The sequence below is a fragment of the Vicia villosa genome, unplaced genomic scaffold (genome assembly GCF_029867415.1).
Source record: "Vicia villosa cultivar HV-30 ecotype Madison, WI unplaced genomic scaffold, Vvil1.0 ctg.003324F_1_1, whole genome shotgun sequence".
In the NCBI taxonomy this organism is placed as follows: domain Eukaryota; kingdom Viridiplantae; phylum Streptophyta; class Magnoliopsida; order Fabales; family Fabaceae; genus Vicia; species Vicia villosa.
This window is the reverse complement of record NW_026706175.1, coordinates 119,703-144,656: the sequence shown is the minus strand read 5'-3', so window position 1 is coordinate 144,656 and position 24,954 is coordinate 119,703. Positions and strand designations below refer to the sequence as shown.

General features: G+C 33.8%; 3 protein-coding genes and 1 long non-coding RNA gene across 4 annotated transcripts; 1 reads left to right on the top strand and 3 right to left on the bottom strand.

The window, feature by feature from the left end:
• Positions 1-355: 355 nt before the first annotated feature.
• LOC131640799 (uncharacterized) lies at positions 356-5,060 on the top strand. Its single transcript, XM_058911178.1, has 12 exons — positions 356-545; positions 623-888; positions 1,126-1,199; positions 1,302-1,396; positions 2,468-2,565; positions 2,913-2,996; positions 3,145-3,225; positions 3,347-3,430; positions 3,513-3,608; positions 3,739-3,818; positions 3,944-4,032; positions 4,247-5,060. The coding sequence occupies exons 1-12, from the start codon at positions 419-421 to the stop codon at positions 4,588-4,590; spliced, it is 1,518 nt and encodes a 505-aa protein (XP_058767161.1). The 5' UTR covers positions 356-418; the 3' UTR covers positions 4,591-5,060.
• A 5,889-nt stretch (positions 5,061-10,949) lies between these two features.
• LOC131640790 (small ribosomal subunit protein eS19x) lies at positions 10,950-12,789 on the bottom strand. The gene is made up of 4 exons (XM_058911171.1): positions 12,621-12,789; positions 12,067-12,157; positions 11,741-11,924; positions 10,950-11,190 (listed from the first exon to the last, which is right to left on the bottom strand). The coding sequence occupies exons 1-4, from the start codon at positions 12,702-12,704 to the stop codon at positions 11,118-11,120; spliced, it is 432 nt and encodes a 143-aa protein (XP_058767154.1). The 5' UTR covers positions 12,705-12,789; the 3' UTR covers positions 10,950-11,117.
• Positions 12,790-13,927: 1,138 nt separating this feature from the next.
• LOC131640792 (uncharacterized) lies at positions 13,928-15,058 on the bottom strand. The gene is made up of 5 exons (XR_009295337.1): positions 14,990-15,058; positions 14,727-14,792; positions 14,352-14,457; positions 14,155-14,246; positions 13,928-14,043 (listed from the first exon to the last, which is right to left on the bottom strand). It is a non-coding gene; the product is annotated as an uncharacterized LOC131640792 (long non-coding RNA).
• Positions 15,059-20,196: 5,138 nt separating this feature from the next.
• On the bottom strand, positions 20,197-22,878 carry LOC131640794 (uncharacterized). The gene is made up of 2 exons (XM_058911174.1): positions 22,802-22,878; positions 20,197-21,165 (listed from the first exon to the last, which is right to left on the bottom strand). The coding sequence occupies exons 1-2, from the start codon at positions 22,866-22,868 to the stop codon at positions 20,711-20,713; spliced, it is 522 nt and encodes a 173-aa protein (XP_058767157.1). The 5' UTR covers positions 22,869-22,878; the 3' UTR covers positions 20,197-20,710.
• Positions 22,879-24,954: the final 2,076 nt, after the last annotated feature.

The window sequence follows — 24,954 nt, the reverse complement described above, 5'->3', positions numbered from 1 at the left end:
CAACTTATATTTCATTCATTCGAAAGGTCGATCATAGCTAGAATTTAGGAGCAAATCCTGAAGAAGGCGGGAGCTAGCTTCTATTAACAAATTTATTATATTTATCATTAAAATCTTAATCACCTATGTCTAAGTTGATTAAGTCTACTAGCTAATTAACCGTATTAGTTCTTATAATCTACTTAATAAACACTACCCCAACTTATAATCTATGAACAAATTTATTATTACTATCAACTCAAACTTTAATTTTTTTAATCAACAAATTTTATAACAAAAGATAATAATAAATAAATAAAAATAAAAATAAAAAAGCAAGAAGGGGGCTTAAGAGAGGTTTATCGCATCAAGATAGTGATGCTTTATTTTCTTAGGTTTTCGTTTATGTGTATAGTGAATGCTACGACCTGGTTGTTAAATGACAATACTTGAAGCTGCACATAAAATCGTCACGTCTGAAACCCTCCGCAACGCAGCGAAACAATCTCAACGATGCCTCACCGTCCCGGTCCATCTCCGCCGCGCCATCAAGAAGTACATTCGAGGTCTTTTTTTTTTCTATTTACTTTATGCATTCATATTTGTGTGATTGCAATTTTTTATGGTGTTATTGGGATTGTAGATCAAGAAGAGCCATATATGAAGAGGAAGGTATTGAGTCTGTCTCAGTCCTTCAATGAAATCAAGAATGTCAATTTGCAGTTAGTAACCACCACATCGAGGGAGATAGTTGAAGACCCTTTGAAGTCTTCTGAGCAATCTAAACGTTGGAAGATTACGAGCTCCTACGGTGACATTGGTCTCACGTATAGAAATGATGAGACTATTGCTTATGTGGCTTCTCGAATGCCTGCTGTTTACTCTGCTTGTTACAGAGTACTTAAAGAGGTAGGTCGTAAGCATAATCAAGATTAAATAATTTGTGGTAAAAACTATGACATGATAAAGTGAAATGGATTTGAGTTTTTTTGTTTTATATTAATCCTTTACTTGGCCGGCAAAATAAATCGATGAATTAAAGAATAGTCAACTTATGTTTCTGTTTCCTTCCTTAATGTGTGAAGAATGAACTGGCTTATATTCCCTTTAACTTCTTACCGCAATCTCAATGCTATGTCTTTTTAGGTTCGTAGAAGGCTTCCTGGTTTCTCCCCAACCAGGGTCTTAGATTTTGGTGCTGGGACTGGTTCAGCTTTCTGGTAAAAGACTTTTGAGTTTTTTCTGTTGAATGGTTAATTTCAATATTTTAACTTTAGAATTGTTCTTGGATTAATTTATTGTCTTTCAAATCTGATCAAAAGGGCATTACGAGAAGTTTGGCCAAAATCTTTAGAGAAAGTGAATTTAATAGAACCATCACAGTCAATGCAGCGTGCAGGTCAGAGTCTAATACAAGGTAAATGTTGTTAACATATTTGAACAAGATAGTTTTCTTATTCTTAAGGATTTTAAATTTATGCGAGAAATGATAATATTAGTTAGTTTTAGTAGAAGGTTAGAAAGGTAACACGGACTTCTTTTGTTTGCAAGTTTTGTCATTTCCGCGTTGGTACTTGGTACTTTGGGGAAACTTTGGTCACCTTAATGTTTGAGTATTGTATTATATTTGAAGTCCAGTAGTCTTTAATGACACATAAGATCAACAATTGTAAGATTGCAGAAACAAATCCTATTCTTCCATAGTTGCAAAACATTAAAAGAAAAAAGTATTTACTTGAATCTTTGGATGATGAAGCTTAACCGTTGAACATACTGCCAATACCTAATAGAATTGCAAATTGCTAATGTACTGCTCCATGTGATGTATTATCAAAATCATGTTTTGGAGGGTGCTACTGTAGTCTTTTTATTGAGGGAGATCGCGGAAGAGAGCATAATAAGTGATAGCTATGCTGCTAGTTAGACCTGTGTATTGGCTGCTGCAAAAGAATTTCATTATAAATCATTTAGTGTCTATTGATGGCCAAAAGAATAAGAACCTTCGTGTTCACAGGGTATTCTTAAAAATTGCTAATTATTTCAGTTTACAAGAAGTTGTTAGAAGAAGTAACACTAACCTTACTGAGGATAAGCAGGATTTTCTCCCTGATGAATAATATACTTGGAAAGGAAAAAGTTAAAAGAAAAAAGAATCGTTCTGTTTATTATAGGAGTTTGTCAAAATTTGTAAAATTTTAATGTTTAAAAAAGCTATTCTGACAGTGGCAGGTCTCACTATTTCTTGTTAAAGGTTGAAAACTTTTTTCTAGTCATGGTACCTAATTCATAGCAGTCACTGAAATGTGTTAATAGTCCTTAATTTCAACTCTGCCCCAGGATTTCAACCTTATATAATGCTATTTATGGCACATTACTTTAAATAATGAATTTCCCTGTTTTGAATTGAATGTAATGAGTTCTCTCCTTTCCTAAATTTCGGAAGAATGCCAAATGCTACATTGATTTTGTTGTGCTGTTGATTATGTAGATCTCAAGAATTTGCCACTTATTCATAGCTATGACAGCATTCAAGCTCTGTCTAAAAATATTGGTAAATCGGAGAGAGGGCATGACCTTGTAATTGCTGTAAGTTTGTTTTTGGCATTATTTATGTATATTTGCGACAAGTAGCTTGTTTTTTTCTAATCAACTAATTGTATGTGGTTCATTTGTTCATATAGTAAAACAAATTTGGCTACTTTTTCCATTCAATTTTCAAATTTAGATTGAAACAAAGTAAAAAGTTCTGCCAAATTCCTTTTGTATGTTCAGTCTCATATTTTGGTATTAGAACCCTCTTTGTATCTTTTCTAATTCTGGAAGGGGCATACTTTCTTTTATATTATTGTTTCATGCATCAGGCATATTTGCTATTTGTGTATGTTTACGTGTATTAATACTAATTGCTTATGCTCTGTTTTGGTGGGTTGAAGTCTTATGTGCTGGGAGAGATCCCTTCGTTAAAGGATCGGATTACCATAGTTCGCCAGCTTTGGGATCTAACACAAGATGTTCTGGTATAATTTCAAGCTTATCATTATAGAAAAAATAATTTGAAAAATAATATTTGAGGGAACTTTTTTATTTTATATAATTTTCCATTCGTGTATTAATTCCTTTGAATCTTGTAATGCTATCTTAATTTGTGAAATCAAAATCTTGTAGGTTTTGGTTGAACCTGGAACGCCTCATGGATCCAATATTATAGCTCAGATGAGATCTTACATATTATGGATGGAAAAGAGAGTAAGTTTACCACATCTTTTGGGAAAATTCTAAACAATGATAAACAAGCCTTGTTTTCTATCTTTTGGTTGTGTTCTTCTCTTCATATTTTATATAAGAATGAATTTCACTGTCTTTGCAGAAACATCGTAAATCTTCTAATAAAAACAATGAAGTTTGTAAAGATTTGATCACTGACAAGGCCGGTGCTTTTGTGGTTGCTCCTGTAAGTACATTGTATGATCATTCTAAGTCTTTATCTGCCTCTCCCATTGTTATTTTTCACTTGACTGATTTTCTTCGTGTAGTGTCCTCATGATGGTACTTGTCCACTGGTAAAATCTGGAAAATATTGTCATTTTGTTCAGCGTTTGGAAAGGACATCGTCGCAGCGTGCTTACAAGGTTTCTCCTTAATCCATATTTTACTTTCTGAGCGTGTCATGTTGTCCCCACATTCCTAATTTCTTCTTTTCATTAATATTAGGAAGGATTAACTTACGAAACAACTTATTTCTGCTCTATGATTTTGCAGCGTTCAAAAGGCGAGCCCTTGCGTGGCTTTGAAGATGAGAAATTCTCCTATGTTGTTTTTAGACGAGGAAGAAGACCAAGGCAAGTGTTTTATTTTACTTGAAATTTAAACAACTCTGGATCACGTCTCATAATACACGAGACACAATCGTATTTTCAATACAATGAAATTCTGACTTTTATTTTTCATCAATCCCTTGAACCAGTGAACCTTGGCCTCTTGATGGTATTACATTTGACACTCTGAAGGAGCAACATGCCAAAAGAAATCCAGATGATCTTGAAATTGATTACGGTATGTGCAATCTTGTTTTCTGTTAAAATACTTCATAACATAAGTATAAAGTCTGATTTAAAAAACAGGTTTGTTTCATGGTCTATGGTCAAGGAGTTTGAAGAAACTGTTTTTGATTTTGATTTCTTATTTTCAATAATGATTATAAAAGTAGACATTATATGTTTTCTAGAACCAAATTCCAATTTGTATATAATTCATTTATACTTTTCAGAGGACTGGTTGAAGTTGCAACAAGCTGATGACGATGCTTCTCGCGAAGTAGTAGATGTAGTAAAATATGATTCTGATGCTATTGAAACTGACTGCGAAGACGATAATGAAGTGGACGAGGAAATCGAAGAAGGAACATCGAGTGCTGATCTTGGAGGTGGCTGGGGCAGGATTGTTTTCATGCCTGTTAGAAGGGGTAGACAGGTAACAATGAACGTGTGTAAATCAACCAAAAGCGATGCTTCAGAGGGTTCATTTGTCCGTATGGTCGTAACAAAGAGCAAGAATCCTACCTTGCATCATCAAGCCAAAAAATCTATTTGGGGTGACTTGTGGCCATGTTGACGCAAAACCATTTGTGGGGTTAGTTTTATTCAACCAAGAGAGATTTAAAAATACAAGTGCCAACAAGGTAAAATATTTATTTTGTAATAATCAAATTGAGTACGTGGTTGCAATAATGGGGATTTAGAATACTAGTAGGAATGGTAAAATATTATGAACATATGAAATTGATGGGTGATTCCCAATTAGTAATCAAACAGGTTATTGAGAGTACTAATGTTTGAATGCAAATTTTCAAAAAAGTTGTATTTAGTGATGTTATAGTCTTACATGTATTTCATGGAGAGAATGTATATGTTAATAACTTGTCTCAACAAGCTTCTTCTGGTTACAAGCAAACTGTTGAGTTCTAACATTAGGAATATACCACCGGAGGATGCATATAAGTGTTTGATATTTGTATCAAAGACCTAATTGACTACTTGCAAAACCTATCTTCCTCAATAGAATTTAGACTCAAATATAAAAGACTCAATTATGGATTGCTAGATGGTGATCTATATCAGAGTGTAGTTAATGGAGTTCTGCAATAATGTGCGAGAGAAGTAGTCTTTAAAAGTGGAGTTAATGAAGTTCTCCTATAATGTATGAAGGGCTTTGTGATTTTCTAGTGCTGGTCTTGTGATTAAGTGACTAATCTATCTATAAGTATACTATTGGCCTATTGTAATGGTTGGATGCTTCAATTATGCCAAAGGGTGTGAAGCGTGTCAGCCAGACAGTTCAACAATACAAAAAGGGGATTGCTTCACCCATAAGTGGTAACAATACAAAAAGGGGATTGCTTCTCTCACCCATAAGTGGTGGAGAAGCACCCTAAGAAAATATGAAAATGTTATTGGAAAAATCAAAAATGCATTTTCAGAAGTACTCATTCCTCACCAAATATACGCGCAAATGAACCACATACGTTTTGCTTTAAATTGATTAGGAAATACACTTTCATGTGTACCCTATACATTTCTAACCAAGACACATTCATTTTGCCTTAAATTAGACCTAAACCCTAAGGTTTAGGGTTTAGAGTATTTCCTTTTCCTTGCCCTCAAGTAAAAATCTGGTTTGAGACCGACGTGAGTGGGGCTTCGACGCTTGTGTACTAGAGCGGATAGCTACCAAAAAATAGTGTTCCCAATGCATCAACTAGGTGTTCGAGGTAGGTGGTGTCTTCAAGTGTTAGCTATTGTCTTATTTGAAGTTTAATGCTCTTTCTGCCCCCCTTTGGATGTAAAACTTCCCTCGTATTCGAGGATTAATGTCATTGAGGTGGTTGGAATTTTTCATTGTTGTTTACGAAAATAATGATTCCAATAAAACTTTGGTGTAGAGTTATTAAAATGGATTACTCGATCCTAAACGGGCCGGCCCTGGCGGGCCGCCTTGGACTTTTTAGGGTTGGGCCTAAAAGATCTTGTGTAATATGGGCTCTAGAATTACTATTCGAGCCCGACCCTAGACGGACTTTGGGCTACCCGACTTAAAACGGATTTTTTATTTAAAAAAATTAAAATAAAACTACATAATATTTATTATAAATAAAAATAAAAATAATATTATTTTAGATATAATACATTTTAAATTACTATATTATCTCTTATTAATACTATAATGTGTTTCTAAATATAATATATATCTAAATTGTATAAAATAATACTTGAATATTTAACATTAGAGAAAATCAATGTGCTATTTTGGAGTAAGACAATATAAATATTAATATATATTTTTTAAAATATATAATTATGCTGACCTAATGGGCTACCCACGGTCCATATGGGCTAGCCCTAATGGGTAGCGGGCTTTTCAGGACAGGGATAAAAAAGCCCTGAAAAATATGGACTCTAATTTTAAGGTCCAAATCTTATGATTTTTCGGGTCAGGAGGGACAGCCCATATGGGCTAACTCATTTTGACAACTCTACTTTGGTTGTAATATTATTCATTAGTTTGTAGTGCAAATCATTATATTTGTAGATATTTTTTGCAATTTTTAAAAACTTCTGAGCATTCCAAGCTCTTGGGATAAGTTCCCTAAGAAGAGTCTCAATGGTGTAATATTTTTTACCTGTAGTGATTCAGATCGGGTATCGACCTAGTTAGGTGAAAGCTTCCCATCTTTGGTGTTTCTTCCATCTATGTTGATTCTTCAAAGCAAGATCTATATGGGATGGAAATATCAGGGTTTAACCCTCTTGTTTTACTTAGCAGTAATGCCTTGTTTGGCATCAACAATGGTGAGGGCGACAAAGCATCTCTCCTCGTCTATAGAATCCAACTGTTCTCTGATTACTTGTGAATTTTCCTTTCCCTATAAGGGTGTGTCATTCTCCAATTGAGTTCTCCCACTTCAACAAGGATATCGACCTTAATTTCATATGTTTTTATGAAAGGTGTCTCACTAGTGGTCGAATGGGTCGTAGTCCGGTGTTCCCATATGACATTTGGGAGCTTCTCCATCCAGTTTTCTTTAAAACAATTGAGTATCCTTTTTTATCTCTCTTAGCAATATTTTGTTGGCGGCTTAGGTTTGTCCGTTAGTATGAGGATGATCTATCAATGTGAAACGATGCTTGACCCTGAGGAATTTAAAGGGTTTCTTCAAATTTCGAGATCCCATATCTTTCCATGATAACAAATTTTGAGAACCCATATCTTTCTAGAACATTCCTCTTGAAGAATTTTTTATCGTTAGATGTTGTGAATCTATACATAATTTAATCTCTTCTGCTCTTATTTTAGATTCCAAGGTGAGGCCGACGATGAAAGATTCATATTCAGCCTAGTTATTGATGGCGGGGAGTTCAAAGAGCCAGGATACTTCCATCACGAGTCCTTCATCATTCTCAAGAATCATATTTGTACCGCTTATTCTCTTGTTTGATGTTTCATCTGTGAACAAGGTCCACTTTGTGTATGACTTTGATGTCATTTTGACAAGGAAACATGTAAAGAGTTGATATTTAAGTTCCTTCCTGGGTTCCAATGAGATGTGAAACTCGAAAATCTCAACTGACCCACTTAGTCATTAGTCCTATTAAATTTAGCACGTAGAGTTCCTGCTTCACCAAATAATTTGTCCAAACTACTATCGAGCATGCAAAAAAGTAGAGTAACTACTTCCTTGACCCTATTACTAAGGCTAATGCAATCTTCTCGATTATTGCCTACCTCTCTGATGAGAACCGTGCTTACTAATTTGGAGGAGACTGAGAGATAGAGTAACAAGGTTTCTCTATCCATGGTTCTAAATAACACTTAGGGTTTGGAGAGTACAAATTTTAGCACGGAAATGATTTTCTCTCATTTTAGGTTCCCATCAAATTATGCCTCATTCCTTAGAACCATATGGAACGGAAACGTGTATTGAGCATATATCAAAATGAATCTGTTGATAGCAGTGATCATCCTTTTCAAATTCATTATCCTTTTATTAATGGTTGGGGTGTCTATCTTTATGATTGCATCATATTTATCACAGTTGGCTTCAATGCATCTTTCACTCTAAGTATTATTTCAAAAAAGTGTGGTGAACCCCGGACATTGACATAATACTCCTTTTTATGTAATGATACATGGTTTCGTGTCAAGAAAGTGTATACAACATATTGCAAAAGAGTATGAAAGACTAAATCAAATAGGTATTCACAAAGTTGCATGTGGATGCTTCATAATGATAACTCATGGTGTTCCTTGTGCATGTGAACCCGCGCGTCTTTAAGTAAAAGGGGGAACGTGTTCCTTTGGATGCCATTAACACTTTATATTTTGTTTGCTTCTTGACTCGTGATGCTAGTGATTTATTCTTCCTTGTTCAATTGTCATCATCAAAATCTTTAGAAGACAATAACCTGCATAGCACATTAAACCACAAAAAGGTGAATAAATTTACACATCATTGTACAACTTTTATGTGTCTTTCACTTGTGAAGTTTAAGTCTAAAAATGGGTCAATAAGTGCAAAAGAAAGGCAAAAGGGTGATGTGCACTGTGATTCTTCACATTGGAAAGCATGTTGATGTATCACAAAGCTTAACAAGTCAACATCCCAAAGATCATTTAGAAAATTTCCCACAAATGAACCATTTATTAATGTCTTCAAGACACGCTTACTTGTCACAGTTTTCTTTATTTTTCATGACTAGATTGACGATATTATAGATGTGGAATCCGATGGAAATTGGAATTTCTGTGATATTGGTGATTTGCTTGGATGGAGAGAGTAGTCTTGGTCATTGAATCAAATACAGATAAATGGTGAGATTTTTCACAATAGTGGTGTGTATTCTAAATTATTTTATGACTCAGTTTTAGAAGTTACAAATTCTTTAAAAATATTTAAGTTTAGTGTTTTGGAGTATGACAAGTGAATGATATTTCTGATATAGTTATTTGATTTCTTCTAGGTACAATATTACATTGGTTACATTATGCAGGAACTTGAACATCATATTTTTCTCACATATGTTATCTTCATCTGTGTCTCATGTAGCCATCTTGTAGTTAATTTTGTCAGCAACTGTCATTGGATTCCGTTGAAATTGAGGGCAAATTAGCCCTTGTGTCAAGTCCGCGACCGTTGGAAAGAAAAATGTAGCAAAGATACAAGATAATGAGAAATAGAATATGAGTTGCATAAGACATTAGAAACACAAAGTTAGAAGTACACGCACCAAAGAGAGGACATGTAGATCTAAAAGAAGCAGGGTCGGTCCTGGATCAGGGCAAGCAGGCCCACAATCCAGGGCCTTAGAAAAATGGAGGCTCAATTTCGGGGGTGCAGTTAAAATTTATAATGCTGATATAATAAAATATATTTCTGCCAGCGAAACAATTTGACATCTCTATAGTTGTAGCCCAGTGATTGAGTTACATCTATTCTAGCTTTAGTTTGGCATGTATGTAATCAATTAAAATTTATAATGAGAATTAAAATTAAATTTTATTCTCGATTATTTATTATGACTCTTATAATTTTAGTTTATTTTAAATTTAATTGCTATGTATTTTTAGTGTAAAACTTTTTACACTATCAATGCATCACAACCACTCAATTATATTACTTTAAAATAACTTAAAATAAAAGTCAAACATTTCCAATTTTCAATAAATTAACAGTTGTGATTAATTGACATTGTAAATTTTTTTACTGTCAGCGAGTAAAACTTATTTTTTTTTGTTAGGGATTTTTTTTTTTTTGTCCTGGACCTCTAAAAAGTCGGGACCGGCCCTAAAAAGAAGCAATAATTAAACTTGATAAAGATTGATAGTTTTGCAAGTTCGAAACTACACTAACACTTGCATGGTCAAAATTGCAGACATTTTTATATGATAAATTCATGTTAAAATGTTGTGTAGCCTATAAAAACTTTATACTCACTCCCTCCCAAAATAATTGTCAGAGTTGACTATGTCACACATTAAGAAAATACAATAAATAAAAGAGATGGAAAGATAATTTTATTAGATTATCCTCATTTGTTATTGGTTTATTTTTTATCATTAATGTAATGTGAGAGAAATACTAAATTAAAAGTATTAATTAGAGAATATAATTAAAAGATAAAATTTAAAATTTTGCTAATGTGACATTTATTTAGACATAAAGGGAGTAATAATTTTATGCTATGTTAAGATTATGTTGAAATTATTGTACCGAAAAAATGATTATGTTGAAATTAAATTTACTTTAAATTATGTTGTCACATAAATAAAATAAAAATGTTATTTGTTTTTAAAAAATTCGGTGTTAAAAATCCAATGCCCCTCCACTTTTCTCAAAATTACTAGTAGAAAAACATGCATTCCAATAGTTCAAAGGTGACCTCTACTTTCATTGATGATGAATTTTGTTTTGGATGTACTGTGAATGTGTATGATACATGTGATATTTAGAATGAGGAAGTAATCGGAAAGCATATAATGTCTTATCAGGGTTTCAAGGGTGGTTTGTGGGGCATGGTAGAAGATTTTTAGGGTGTGTTTTATAACAGTAATTTTAAACGTTTTGATCATTGTTTAATATCTAAATTGAAAAATATTTTAAATTCATCAGTTTTGTATAAATTATGAATTAAATGTTGAATAAATATGACTTTTTATCATATCACATACAAACATTGACATGAGGAATAGATGCATAGTATTTGACAGTGAAGATATATGTTGAGAACGTGGCACACTATCTCTTTGATTATTAAAAAACACATTTAGATCTTCATCTCCCTCATCTCAAATCTCAGAAACAAAATCTTACAAACATCTGCAAGCACTGGTTGAGGGTTGGATTTGAAAGGCTAAAATCACATCATTGTGTAGCTAATACTTTCACACTTTAATTTCATAGAACAAGAAATGATCAATAATGTCCAAGGTGAAGGTTGAAATATAAAAATAACTTAAATGTAGGAATATAATTTAATGATAAAAAAATAACACATTCAAAACGGCAAATTTAGATGATAATAGTAGCTAAAACCGGAATTTAGGTATACATCAAAACTTCTGTCTCAGCAACATCATTTCATAAATCAAGGTGCGATTACAATTCGTCCAGCAACTTGGTCAAGATCCCGTCTGCCACTAGATGTTATTTTCCTGCCACTGAAATATAAAGATATATTTATAGATAAATCCTCCAAATGTATGATACAAAGATAGTAATATCATGAAAGAGAATAGAAAAAACAAAAATCCAAGATTAGGATCAATAATTTCATATGCATAGCATATTCACACCATTCCGGTCTTGAAGCCATCAAAATCTTTCAGAGATTATGTTATTGTTTTAGAACTTATTATTGAAAATACTAGTGTTAAAGCTCAAGTAGATTTAATGTGTGTGCGCGTTTTAGAACTTATTATTGAAAATACTAGTGTTAAAGCTCAAGTAGATTTAATGTGTGCGCGCGCGACCGTAGGCTGAAAAAATGTGAAAACACGATAGCACACAATAGCATAATAGCTCCAATTTGGAGCATTAGGCCAATCGTAGGTATGCCGCTTTTGACGCAGAAACAAACAGAGTCTTATGTTACATTATGCCCTAACTTAATTTGGCTTGTCTACTTAAAAGAAGTTCGGCAATAATTAACAAACAAAATGAACTTAACTTCTGACAAAACAAAGTCAAGTAGGGGAATAAGAGTTATACCCCTTGGTGTCCATCTCAATGAGGTTCATGTTCTGCAACTGTTGAAGAATGTTCCGAGCAATAGAACCACTGCTCTTGCAAAAATGGGGAGGGCGACTTCCATTCCTCTGGCTACCACCATAAATTCTCTGGAATGCGCCGACGCCAAGACCCCCTCTCAAGTAGATCTTCCTTGCCATAGAAGCTGAAACCAATATCAAATTTAGCTTAAATATATACATCACTATAAGTTTCACCGGCAACAAAGCATCCATGAAACATGAATAGAGCTATAGTGATGAATCACATTCAAGAAGTAAACTTGTGATGAGAGAAATTAATCTCACCAGCTCTGATGTAATACCAATCGGGATCATAGGGAGCTAATTCTTTGAACTTTGCAGTTTTCACAATATCAGTCCACTCAGGCAGCTCCATCTATTTAGAACATAAACAAATAAATTTCAACTTCAAAATAGCAATTAGCAACAATACCACCAACCATGACTCCCAAAATCACAAAACAATTCTATGTATGGATAAGCTTAACAAAAATGATTTTACTCTAAAAATATATCAACAGAAAGCTGCTGATAAGGCTCGAATAAATCACCTCTACAAACTATATTTTCAATTAATAATTGGATTTTAGTTCATAATTCAATAGCAATTTTCTTGTAAAAAAACTCTATTGGGATGCTGCAACAAAAAAACTGATTATTTCCTTGAAATAAGCTAATCCAAACAGAAGTTAAGCCAATAACTCTAATTGGAGATAGAAACCAGAAATCTTCACCATAATCTAGTTAGTAAGAAAATCATGAAAACCCTAAAACCCCAACAAATGTAAAATCTTCTCCAAAATCTCAAACAGAAAAAGATCCAATAAAAAAAATCATACCTTGCCAGATCGTTTGAGGTGGGCAGAGTAAGCTTTGACGAATTCGTGAGGCGAAACGTCCTTCACAGTTCTCGAAGAGGCCATGGCTAATGCTGATGCTTTCGCCGCTGAGAGAAAGTGAAGAACGAAGACAATGCCAACTAGGGTTTCAGTTTCGTATGCTATTAAATCGTAGTTCATATTGTTAATAATTAATAATGATAAATTTGTATGGGCTTTTTTTAGAATCATATATGGCCCAACAAAATGGGTATTGACTCACGCAAGACTTGGCACCCCCACCCCCATACAATAAATCATTAAAATGTAAATTCCCTTAAATTTTTACAAATTAATTTTTATTACTCTTCTTTTACAAGATAATTATTATTTTTAGGGTTAAGGGTTTAATTATAAACAAGTGTGTGAATAGTTTATAATCATCTCAAGGTGGTTGTAATTGAGAAACATTTTTCTGCACATTTTTTCTTTCTAAAATGTCTTAGATGTAAAATAGATTTCTTATTTTTCAAAAGCAAAATGAAATATGTAAAAGTCTTTGCTTTTTTTATAAAACTTAGAACATTACACATTTCTTATTTTTCAAAAAATTCAATAAAAAATGAAATTTAAAGAAAAGATGATATTGAGATATCTGAATTTTAAGTACGTCTTGACTCTTGAAACCATCTTTGTTACGTCGAGGTAACAATTAGGGGTGGACAGGCGGTCGGATAGGGTCGGATTCGGACCCAAAACACCAATCTGGCCCAATCCACGAGAGACATATAGTGGCCCAATTTCGACCCTACCTGATATCGGGTTTTTTCGGGTTCGGGTCCAATCGGTTCGGATAACTGTATCGGATTATTTCGGATGGTAAATAGTGTTGGGCCAATTGCAAATCCAGCCCAAATAACAAAATTCAATAGTTTTTTTTTCAATTTTTTTATATTTCTTAATCAAATTAACAATCTATTCATAGTTTGTTGGACTTAAATTTTAAACCCAATTACAATCTGAATTTGGCCTTTTTTTATTTACACATGTACTATTTTTAATTTATTAGAATATGGGCCTTATTTTTACAAAAATTAATTTTAAAAATTGTTACAAACATTTAAATTCAGACTTAAAACTCTGATTTATACTGGACATCTAAGAACCATATAAAATCAGTTTAAAAATTGTTATAAACATTCAAATTCAGATTTAAACTTAATACAACCAGTTTAAAGAAGTTAAAACAACCAAATTCAAATAGATCTAAGAACCATATATAAAATCTAAGTTTTTTGAGCATATAAATGTTTGCTCAAATTTAATACAACCAGTTTTAATTTAATAGCACCAACACAAACACAACCAAGCAAGCACAATCACTATAAAACAAGAGTTATATTTCATAAGCTTCATAATCCTTTTCTCCCATTTCCTTCAATTCCTACAAACAAATGGAAGGTATCAAACAAACTAGCATTTTCCAGTAATAGAGAAAAATATAATCCAGTAATAAAGAAATATTTGAACTTATAAAGGAAAGTGCTAGTCATACATTTAATCATTCCTTGGGACAAGATTATTTGCTAGGCCTATCTTTAGTGTTAGATGCATGGGTTCTTTCAAAGTGTACACAATCCCTTCTTTCTGTTGTTGGATGGTGTTACTATTAGATTTCACATAGGAGAAAAAGAAATGGAATATAAAAGAATACAACCATAATTCATGGCAAAGAACACTAGTATAAGTTACCTGAGATTTAAAAAGCTTCCACATCAATCCTCACTTCTAGTGACACTGCATTTTCTCTTCAAACATATAGCCTGTTTGCCGCAGCCACTCTGCCAAACAACTCTCACTACATGGAAAAAAAAACTCTTAATTTCATGAATTAATTTTTAAATATCTCTATTTATTAACTTATTTACCTACTGTCATTGAAACATGTACAATGGATTTAACCAAGGACATTGAAACATGTAATTAATTTATTTACCTACTGTCATTGAAACATGCACAATGGATACAAACATAAGCAAATGTTAATTTTCCTGTAATTATTTACTTTTACAAACAAGAAATAGTTAGACCATACTTATGAATTTCTTCCCTAGCAAAACATCTTACTTGTGCTTTTAAAATCTTATTTGTAGTCTCTAAAGACCGATACTCTTTCAAAGCCAGCTCCTTCTTCTTTTCGCCAGAAATGTCACAACAGAGTGAATAATTAGAAAATATCAAAGAGATGAAATTAAGTGAGAAGCGATAATATATCTAAAATAGTTGCACCATACAGATAAGCAAAGCAGAATAAAGAGGAAGAAAGTATAAAAGGAAGACAGAAAAAAGTATTCCCTATAAGAAGGAACAACTATTGAATAATAACGTACTCTCTTTAGATTTTCATTTTCCAGCACTAACGAGGCAGCTTTTCTGCTTAACTCCTCACTCAGAGCCTGAAGCATTTTATAGGAGAAAAAAATCCACTCAATATTTGAATGAGAAATCAATCAGCCAGAACAATGATAAATTGGTAGTATATATTATAGGAACTAATAGAAGGTTGATTATGCCTTTTTTCTTGTACTGAAGTTCTAAATTTTTTTATGCAAAGGCTTATTACAAATTCACATTCAACTACAATTTCAGCAATCATAAAACAACCATTAATCCTAAAATTTTCAAAGTAAACAAAGTAAACAGAATCAGAATTAGAATAAAGTCTTACCAAAAGTGTGCACATCATACCAATTTCTTTCACTGTCTTCTTCAAAAGTGTGCATCGCTTCAAAATTATTTCAAAATGGGGCTGGTTGTGTTGTGCGTCGCTTCAAAATTATGAGTCATTTATGACTCCAAACAATTAAGCAAGTGACTGTTGTAAATACAATAGAAAACATTAGTGTACACACTTGATTTGCATAAGGCTGCTACAAATACAAAGGAAAATATTAGCATAAATGCAACAGAAAATTACCTTGCTTTGTTTCAGGCACAGCCAGAAGGCTGTGACTGAGTTGAAGAGGAAGGCTGTGACTGAGTTGAAGAGGATAAAGGAGCTACACCCCCAACTGAAATTCCATTAAATCCTATAGAACATTTTAAAAAACAATAAGCAACATACCTTCTAAAACTAAATAATTACACTTAAGACAAATATAAACAATATACCTTCTAAAACATCTTCAGAAATCTCATAGTCTTCGTTAAATTCCGAGTCTTTGAATTGATATAAGGAAGGCCTCAACCAGTTTTGAGCACAAATAAGAGCCTCGACCATTTCAGGTTTGAGAGAGCTTCTATATACCTCTAAAACCCTCCCACCTGTGCTAAAAGCACTCTCAGAAGCCACGGTTGAAACTGGTGTAGGCATTATATCTCTAACAATTTGGGACAGAACTGGATATTTAGTAACATTATGTTTCCACCAACATAGAATGTCAAACTTATCTTTATCCTTTTCACTAAAACTTATACACTTATCTTTTAAATAGCTCTGTAGCTCAGTTTCCTCTTCAACCGAATCCATAGACTGCAAATGTTGCTGAAATGCATTTTGTCTAGCTACAAGTGCTGTTACTTCAACGCTGGCAGCGATTTCACCATGAGAAACAACGGCTGCCATAGACGGGACAGATCCTTCGGCATTGTCATAGGCTTGTTTGTAAACCATGAAAATTTTTGAGAGATTATTATTGATCTCTTCTAATAAGGATTTCTTAGTTTCTGAAGATTGTCCATACATATCATTAAAACACTAGTCCACAAATCTTAACTTATACCGGGGATCAAAAATAACACCGAAATAGAGGAGTTGGTTCATCTTAGTGATATCAATCCAGTATTTCTTAAACTTATCCAACACGTCCCTAGCTACATTAGCAAACATTCCATTAAGGTCCATGTTTAATTGCTTAAGCTCAACGTAAATTCCAGCCAAGTAAGGAAAAGCTGTATGCAAGCTCGCTTTGGTGGTGTAGCAACCTGCCCTAAAAATTATAACTTAGAGAGTCGCCACCTTTTCTGAAGGGCGAATAGGAAACCCTACGCAGTACAGAGATCGGGGTAAGATACTATATTCAGGTCGAGGGAAGGTGTTAGGCACCCTCAACCCTTTCCTAAAGGTTAACATTGCAAAGATAAGGGTTATGGCAAAACATAAAGAAAGGTAACAAACAATTAGTAGGGTTAAAGACATGATTAAGATTTGGAGGAAGGGGACTCGCCTTGTTGCCAAGTGCCTACGTACCTCCTTATGGAGGATCAGAGTCAACGTAGTTCGGGGAAGGGTTGTACGCCCTTAGAGTTGAAATTTGATTTGAGATGGTTTGAAGGCTTTTTGAATGGCCTATCGTAGTTTTGAATAAGGATGAAAATCTGTAGTTTGAAATTTGTGGTTTTGAAAGGTTTGAAAAGTGTTTTGAGTGTTTTAGAATTTGGGCGTACAACCCTGATTTTAATTTGTACTATTAATCGCGATGATCAATAGGTTTGATCACCATAATTAACAGATTAATAAAAGCATTGCTAATTATTCTAATCGATTGATTCGATTATCACCATTAGCAAATTGATGTGTTTTGATTATTTAATTTTACCGTTATCCCTCATAATCAATAGCTTTGATTACAAATAATAACGAATTGATAAAGAGAAATATGCTAATCATCGTAACCAATAGAGTGGTTAAAACCATTTAGCAAAATAAATATTATTTTATTGGATTTGATTAATTAAATTAATCGATTATTAACCATCGCGACCGATAGATTCGACCGAAACGAATAATTAATTGAATCCTGATATCCTTGGCCAAATGGCCGGTGGGATCGGACAAACCCTAATGTATTATAACTTTTCTAGGGTTTTTATGAGTTTTCGTAATTGAAATTAATTAATTAAATCGGATTAATCGGGAAGACAATTTTAACTTAATCATTTTTCTAATTATGTATTCTAATCCTAGTTTAAATAAATAAATTAAACTAAATACAATTTACTATCATTTGATTTAAATAACTAAATAATAATAAAATAAAGGCTAAGAGAACCTGGCTCCAATCTGGTGTTGTTGCCTTTGAATGCCCATGGTAAGCCTTGCAATACTGGTACGTTAGATTGGATTGTAGGAGATCCGGTGGTGGGAGGACGAAGGTGCATCGTATGCATGCAGCGCCTGGCTACATGGGATCCACGGACAAGAAAATGCAAGAAAATATTTGTGCACTACAGGGATCGAACCCTGGTTTTCAAGGATGCAAATCTCTTCACTTGGCCAAATGGGCTGCACATGTTATTTGTTAATACATCACCTTGATATAAATAAATAATAAGAAACCTGGTGAGTGGTTGAAGTCAAACGCGGGCCCCAGGCCATCCATGCGCAGCCAATCAAGACGGAGAGAGAAACTAGAAAGTTTGACCAGCCAGACGGACCAATCCCATGAAGACACGCAATCGTCTTCTTCATGGGGGCTGCATGAATCGTGAAACGCTCCTCCATGGCGCAAAAAACGCAGCTCCCTCCTTCATCTTCTCATGACCATAACTCGCTCGATTCTCCACGAAATCAAACAAAATTTGAACCAAAATTGTAGTACTAAATGCCATGAACACAACCATCATTAGTTTGGAGCAAATAACACGCTATATCATGTATTAAATCATCCTCTAAGTCACGGTTTCATGGTGTTTCAATAACATAAACACAAAATTTAATTAGGACAAAAAAATGTTATCTTAACAAATAAATAACCCAGATCTCATAATTACTACGTTCTGAAATCAATGGTGCCTTCTATTTGTCTTTAAAATGCTTGGAACCATGAACACGAATGCTTTGTGTTCCTTTGCCCTAACAATGGTGATTCAAGCTCTTGGCCCCAAAAACTGTAAATAAATACTCAAATCGCATCTAAAACATCATACAAACTTATTAGGGATATTAGTTTTAATTGAAACAAGCTACAGATAAAAAAACGATAATGAACATAACTTAAAGAAACACGGAAGCGTATATAACTGTATGATGAGTATGGGACTGTTCAAAGGATCCCCCTTACCTCTCCTTACCTCTAGAATAAGATGGAACGCCTTCAAAAGCTCTGAGGAGGCCTCCCTATTAGGATTCGAATTTTGACAAGTTTATGTGATTTTTGCATCCTTTAGAACCCTTGCCTCCTTCTCATTTTTTCGTCCCCCTTTTGTGTGCTGAGTATTTTAGAATATATATGAGTGTCTTTAGGGTTTAATATGGGCTATGTCCTCTTCTTTCAAATCCCTTGGAATTTTGCATAAGTATTCATGACATTTTTCTTCTAATTTTGGCTAAAACACCTCCCCCCCATGCATGAACGAAATTTGGCCTTTCTTAAGGTATTGTTTGGGCCCTTAGGTGATTAAAACAAGATCCACATAAATTAATCCATTCATTTTGATATTTTTTATAAGTTTATTTGATATTTAAATGAACAAAAATTCAAATAAATAGTAAATAAAATTATAAAAGGATGGATATGGATTTAGAGGTCTCCTATAAAGTCATGACCATGTTTGAAGTGGAAATCTTAGGCCCATTACTCAAGAAATTCAAAATTCTTCACTTAGGGTTTTATGCACATCTTAAAAATCGCCCAACTTCTAAACCATGTATCTCTTTTGTTATTTGCCCTATGACCATGTCCAAAGACTTTTTGGAAAGCTCAAAGAGTCCTCTAAATGATGACTTTGGTTTCATCTCAGTTGAAGCTTCTATGCTCAAGTTACGAGCTTTGACCCAAAAAGGTGTTTTTGTTGACTTTTTGGAGGACCTATAATCTCTTTGACCATATCTCTTGAATGATGCATTTCCAGCCTTGGCTTGTGAGAGACAAAGTTGTAGAGAATCCAATTTCCTTCAGAATAGGCTTTGAGTGAGGAATTTCTGATAAAGTATGAGGGAGTTATGCCCAGTCAAAGTTGAGTTGACTTTCTCCTAGAGGAACCCTAATTTGAACCTTTTTGTATTTGGTCATCTCTGAGCTCCTACTGATAAATCATGATCAATCTTTGATCAAATGATTGATATACCCTCACATACTTGATATTGACCAAAAATCTTGAAGTTTGACTGTACTTTGACTATAGTTGACTTTTAGGTCAACATAGTCGATTATTGATCATCTGAACCTTTGAATGGGAAAGTCTTGGGATTGAAGTTTGATATATGAGTGAGTGACCTGAATAAGCCATTGAAACCTGAACCATTGAGGATGCATAGAGGAACCTTTGATTGAATATAAGAGGGCAAATTTTGGGGTATGACAGGTGGAAACAGAAAAAACATTCGTCGCTTCATAGTAATTCTTCAAAAAATTAACAAAGACCTTAACATTATCCCAATCTTCACTACTGGGGGGGAATCACCACCGTCAAAGAAGTCCCTATAGTCTTCATCCATATCTTCTAGTTTATCAAAAGCAGTTTTAAACTTCTCAGCCGCCTCTAGCATCAAATATGTCGAGTTCCATCGAGTTGAAACATCAAGACATACCGACTTCTTACATGTAATCCCGACATAACCCACACATTCATTGAACTTTAAAGCTCTATGGGGGTGAAGATCTTACAAACCTAGTTGCATTTCTAACATTTGAAATTGAGGTACTAGCTACTTTTAATCCATCTCTCACGACCAAATTCAATATATGAGCACAACACCTCATGTGAAATCCAAATCCATCCAACAAAAGCCCATTCATGTTTCTGATTTTCTGCTCCAAATACTTAACAGCAACATCATTTGATGCTGCGTTATCTACCGTGATAGTTGAAACGTTTCTCAGCCCCCACTCCTTCAACACATCCTCAACCTTCTTACCAACTGTTTTACCTCGGTGATTTGGGATAACTGTAAAGCTAATTATCCTTTTTTGGTATTTCCAATCCCTATCTATAAAATGGGCAGTGAGGGTTAAGTAGTTAAGATTTTGAACGGATGTCCAACAATCTGTTGTAATTGCCACCCTACTACAATCAGAATTGAATAACGCTCTCAACCTCACTTTCTCATCAAGATATATCTGAAAACAATCCCTAGCTATGGTTCTCCTTGATGGTATAGTAAATTGGGGTTACATTTGGTTACAAAAGTACTTGAATCCCTCTCCTTCAACTGTAATAAATGGCTTCTCATCTAAAATGATAAAGTAAGCCAACCCCTTTCTACAACCTAAAGGATCAAACCTAGAAGATGTTGGAACCAAAACACCTCCCTGAGTTGTTGAATATGTCAACACAGTTTGGGTAGGGTCGGTTGAGAGGTTCAACGGATACTTAGGGCATGCTTTCATGTGACTCTTTAAGTTTGACGTTCCATGTTTCTTAGAGTCACACATGTACTTTTGATGACAATACTTACATGCCGCAGTAGCGGGATTACTATTAGGAATAAGGTTAAAGTGGTCCCATACCTCAGACCTCTTTCTAATAGCATTTGCATTTGCTCTTCTTTTCTTCCGACCAATAGGAGGAAGTGGTGCGGTTGGCTCAATGGGTGTTGTTGCTGTTACAGTGTCTTGCTCCATATCTGAAACAATTAATGAAAGATTAACAATGAGTAATTGTGAAAGACCTTGCATAATAGAAACTTGTACAATATTTTCCTAACAGAAACTTGCATAGCAAAAACTTGTACACTTAATCCTTGCATAACAAAAACTTGCATAACAATATGTAATACATGTTATGTAACTCAATACCAAAATTAATTGACTATGTCTAAAGGTCTAAAGACCATTCAAATACATAACACAAAGAAACTTACACGGATAAACTATTTAAATACACAAAGAAACTACACTGATAAACCATACAAATGAAATGTTAAACAATACAAATGAAGTGTAACAAAACAACAACATGTCTATAATGAAAAGGTCTAAGGCATACACTATACACAATTCAATATCAATCAACCTAAAGAATCAGAACTCAGCAGTAAAAACATGAACATTGACCTGACAGTATAAACTACTTGCCCTTAAATGGCAAACTGAAACTGAGGATAAACAATTTATATATATATATATATATATATATATATATATATATATATATATATATGTATGTGCTTAAGCTAGCTGCATGCCATGATTACAGTGACTCTCTCATATTCAATTATTTGACTTTTTTGTTGCAATTAATCTCATAATATCTACATGTGGACTTGCTGTTTTCAAGTATTTAAGAAACATTATCCTAAGTGTATATAGTAGACACATAATACCCCAACTAGGGCTGGCAATGAACCAAACTAACTCGAAAATAGTTCGAAACTCGATTCGAAAAATAAATCGTTGAACTAGGTTCATGAACCAAATGAGCTGAGTATGAGCTAAAACCTAAGTTCGTTAACTAAATGAGCTGAACTTGAACTATACATGGTTCGACTCGTTAGGTTCATGAGTCAACTCGATTGTATATTTGCTCTAAATCTTAGTGTCATATTTTATCTTAATCTAACGGTTTTAATTGATAATTTATATTCTCTAGTGAGCAAAATATTTCTACAGATAATTATACAAATAAAATTAACATCGTATAAATTCTAATCTTATAACTTTTATTTTATTTCTATATTTTTTAATTAATAAATATTAATTTAAAATGTCAAATATATATATAAAAATATATAAATAGACTTTAAAAAATTAGTTTTAAGTTCGTGAAATAAGCGAGTTGAACCTAACAAGATAAACCTAACAAGTTGGATCGAGATTTTCGTGAACTTCTAACAAGTCGAGTTTGACCTGAAAAAAAGTTCGAGATAAACTCGAACTCGAACTCAAACTCGGCCAATTCTTAGCGAGTCGAGTTTGAGCTGGAAAAAAAGTTCGTCATGAACTCGAGGTCGAACTTGAACTCGGCCAATTCTTAACGAGTCGAACTGAGCTGAGGCGAGTTCGACTCAACTCGACTCATTTCCAGCCCTAACCCCAACGATAAGGTTATAAACATTGTTTCATGAGTTCCAATATAAGAGGTATATATGATTATGGATGGGTATTCAACAACACTTATAGCTAAGGTTAGAGCATATGACAATACATACTCAAATACACACAAAACTAAACCAAAACATACTCAATACATAACTCAAATTTTCACAACTAACATACATGTATAAAATTTGACTGAATATGCTCAAACAGAAGAAAAATTACCGTTACTTTGCACATTTCCAGCTCCTGTTGCTCCTCCAACCCTTTGCATATCGCCAACTTCTTGCATAACTCAACAAACTTGCAGAAAACGGAATAGATATAAGAAGAAAAATATAAGAACAACCAAACACTGAACTTAAGCAAATGTAAGAGATAAAGTGAAAAGAAACTACCTCTTAAATCTGTGAAGTTAATCTCAGCTGACAATAACTCTTAAGCTACATTACTACCAACCTTTTAACATGTAAAACAAGGAACAAAATCAGTAAACTTCTATAAGAGACGAAATCGTGAAGAATATAAAAAGCAACTGAGAGAGAGGAGAAAGAAGGATACTTAGCATAGAAGAGATGATGGATGACGACAGTGGTTGCTTGAATCTTTGATTGGGATGACGATGAGGAATTGAGGATGGTGGCGGTGAGGAATCTTCGAGCAGCAGTAAACCCTAGATGTGGCCGAGATTCAGTGAAAAGGAAATTGAAAATGAGAAGTTAGTAGTAACCCTAGTTTTCAGACCTTAATAATTTTCTGGGCCAATTGCATTTTAAGCCCAGCCCAATTAATATGAAACAACGATATTCTAAGAGAATCGGTCGGTTATGGGTTCCGACAGTTCCAATCTCCAACACCGAAACTGACCGTTCATGCCCAATGACACCCATACTTAAGCTCTGTTCATACCCGAAGTCCGAACTTACCCGACCCGTAGACCCAAAACCCTTTCGGTTCGGTCGGGTTTCGACGGGTGGTCACCGTCTGTCCACCCCTAGTAACAATGCTATTGTTAGACCATGCTTGATACCCTTTAGTGTATGATGGTACTACAAAAACAACTTAATTAATATTTAATAATCAATATGTGTGACATATGATTAATCAATATTTAGTGAAACACTTTTGTTGAACAATGTGCTCTTGAAGAAAGAATATTAACTGAATGTGCAATTACGTTATTGTATGAAATCATTTATTTGTTTTAATATTTTTTTCAATTTAAATGTATTCGTTATAATTTTTTTTGTAATTTGTTATTACTCAATATTTGCATGTTTGTATTTTTTTTGTTTTTAAGTTGTATTGTAATTGTTTCGGCTATGGTGTTGTTTTACCATTGAGAATCCTGATTACTCCAAAAATAAGAGTGTTTAATCCACTATAGTCTTTTTTTTTGCCTTGCAAAATACTCTTTTTTTTGTTTCATCAGGTGTGTCTTGAATCACAAGTTAAAATTCTTAAATCAAGATGTTAAGTTACTTGATTCGAATCAAGTGTTAATTTTGATTCGAATCAGGAACCTTGTGAAAATTGGAATTTTCCTCTAGATGAATTCATTCGAATCAACAAATGAACCTGATTCGAATCACAACCTCGTGTGACTCGAATCAAGTGTTAATTTTGATTCAAATCAAATGTTTCCATGAAGCCAAATTTATGCTCTACTTAAATTGATTCGAATCAAGCAAATAACTTGATTTGAATAACAAAATCTTATGATTTGAATTAAAATTTCTCCTTAACTCGAATCATAGCTTCACAGATCCAATTTTCCATCTTAGATTTGAGGCTTAAATAGTGTTTTGCTCCCTGTAAGTTAGCGAGTTTTTGAATTTGATCCTTGAATCTTTTTTTTTGTCCAAGTCCGCATATGTCCATTTCTTGTTGGGGTTGGTCCTTGTTGTTAAAGGTCTCTTAAAAGAACACTTATGTGGCAGACGGTGCTGAATTGGTATTTGTGTTTTCATTTTTTATATTGGATGCATTAATACACGTGGATACTAATTTTTCCCTCCAAAAAAATACAATCAAAATTAATTTCACAATTTTAATTTTAGTCCCTGTAAGTTAGGTTTCAGAAAAGGAAACGTTAGAGAGCTTAGAGGTTAGTGAAGATGCTTGCTACGAAGGAGGGCTCTATGGGTGGCGGCCATGGTAGACAAAGCGAAACTCGTGATCGAGCAAGACAATTGATACCTCCAAATATGACATTTACTGTGAATGTGAATATTCATTATGGGGGGAAGTTTGTTAGGGACAATGACATATACTACCAATATGGGCTTGAACATATAGTAGACATTGATCCGGATAAGTGGAGTTTCTTTGAAGCTACTGGTATTGTGAAAGAACTCTGCCATCTCGAGTACTCGAAT

What these genes read in the sequence shown, in the direction of transcription:
- LOC131640799 (XM_058911178.1), top strand. Translation starts at nt 419, where the DNA reads ATGACAATACTTGAAGCTGCACATAAAATCGTCACGTCTGAAACCCTC. An exon ending in GGGACTGGTTCAGCTTTCTG is followed by an intron (nt 1,200 to 1,301) that starts GTAAAAGACTTT and finishes TCTGATCAAAAG; the next exon opens with GGCATTACGAGAAGTTTGGC. An exon ending in AGGTCAGAGTCTAATACAAG is followed by an intron (nt 1,397 to 2,467) that starts GTAAATGTTGTT and finishes TTGATTATGTAG; the next exon opens with ATCTCAAGAATTTGCCACTT.
- LOC131640794 (XM_058911174.1), bottom strand. Translation starts at nt 22,868, where the DNA reads ATGCAAGAAGTTGGCGATATGCAAAGGGTTGGAGGAGCAACAGGAGCT. An exon ending in TGGAAATGTGCAAAGTAACG is followed by an intron (nt 21,166 to 22,801) that starts GTAATTTTTCTT and finishes TAATTGTTTCAG; the next exon opens with ATATGGAGCAAGACACTGTA.
- LOC131640790 (XM_058911171.1), bottom strand. Translation starts at nt 12,704, where the DNA reads ATGGCCTCTTCGAGAACTGTGAAGGACGTTTCGCCTCACGAATTCGTC. An exon ending in TTGGTATTACATCAGAGCTG is followed by an intron (nt 11,925 to 12,066) that starts GTGAGATTAATT and finishes TATTGGTTTCAG; the next exon opens with CTTCTATGGCAAGGAAGATC. An exon ending in ATTGAGATGGACACCAAGGG is followed by an intron (nt 11,191 to 11,740) that starts GTATAACTCTTA and finishes TTTATATTTCAG; the next exon opens with TGGCAGGAAAATAACATCTA.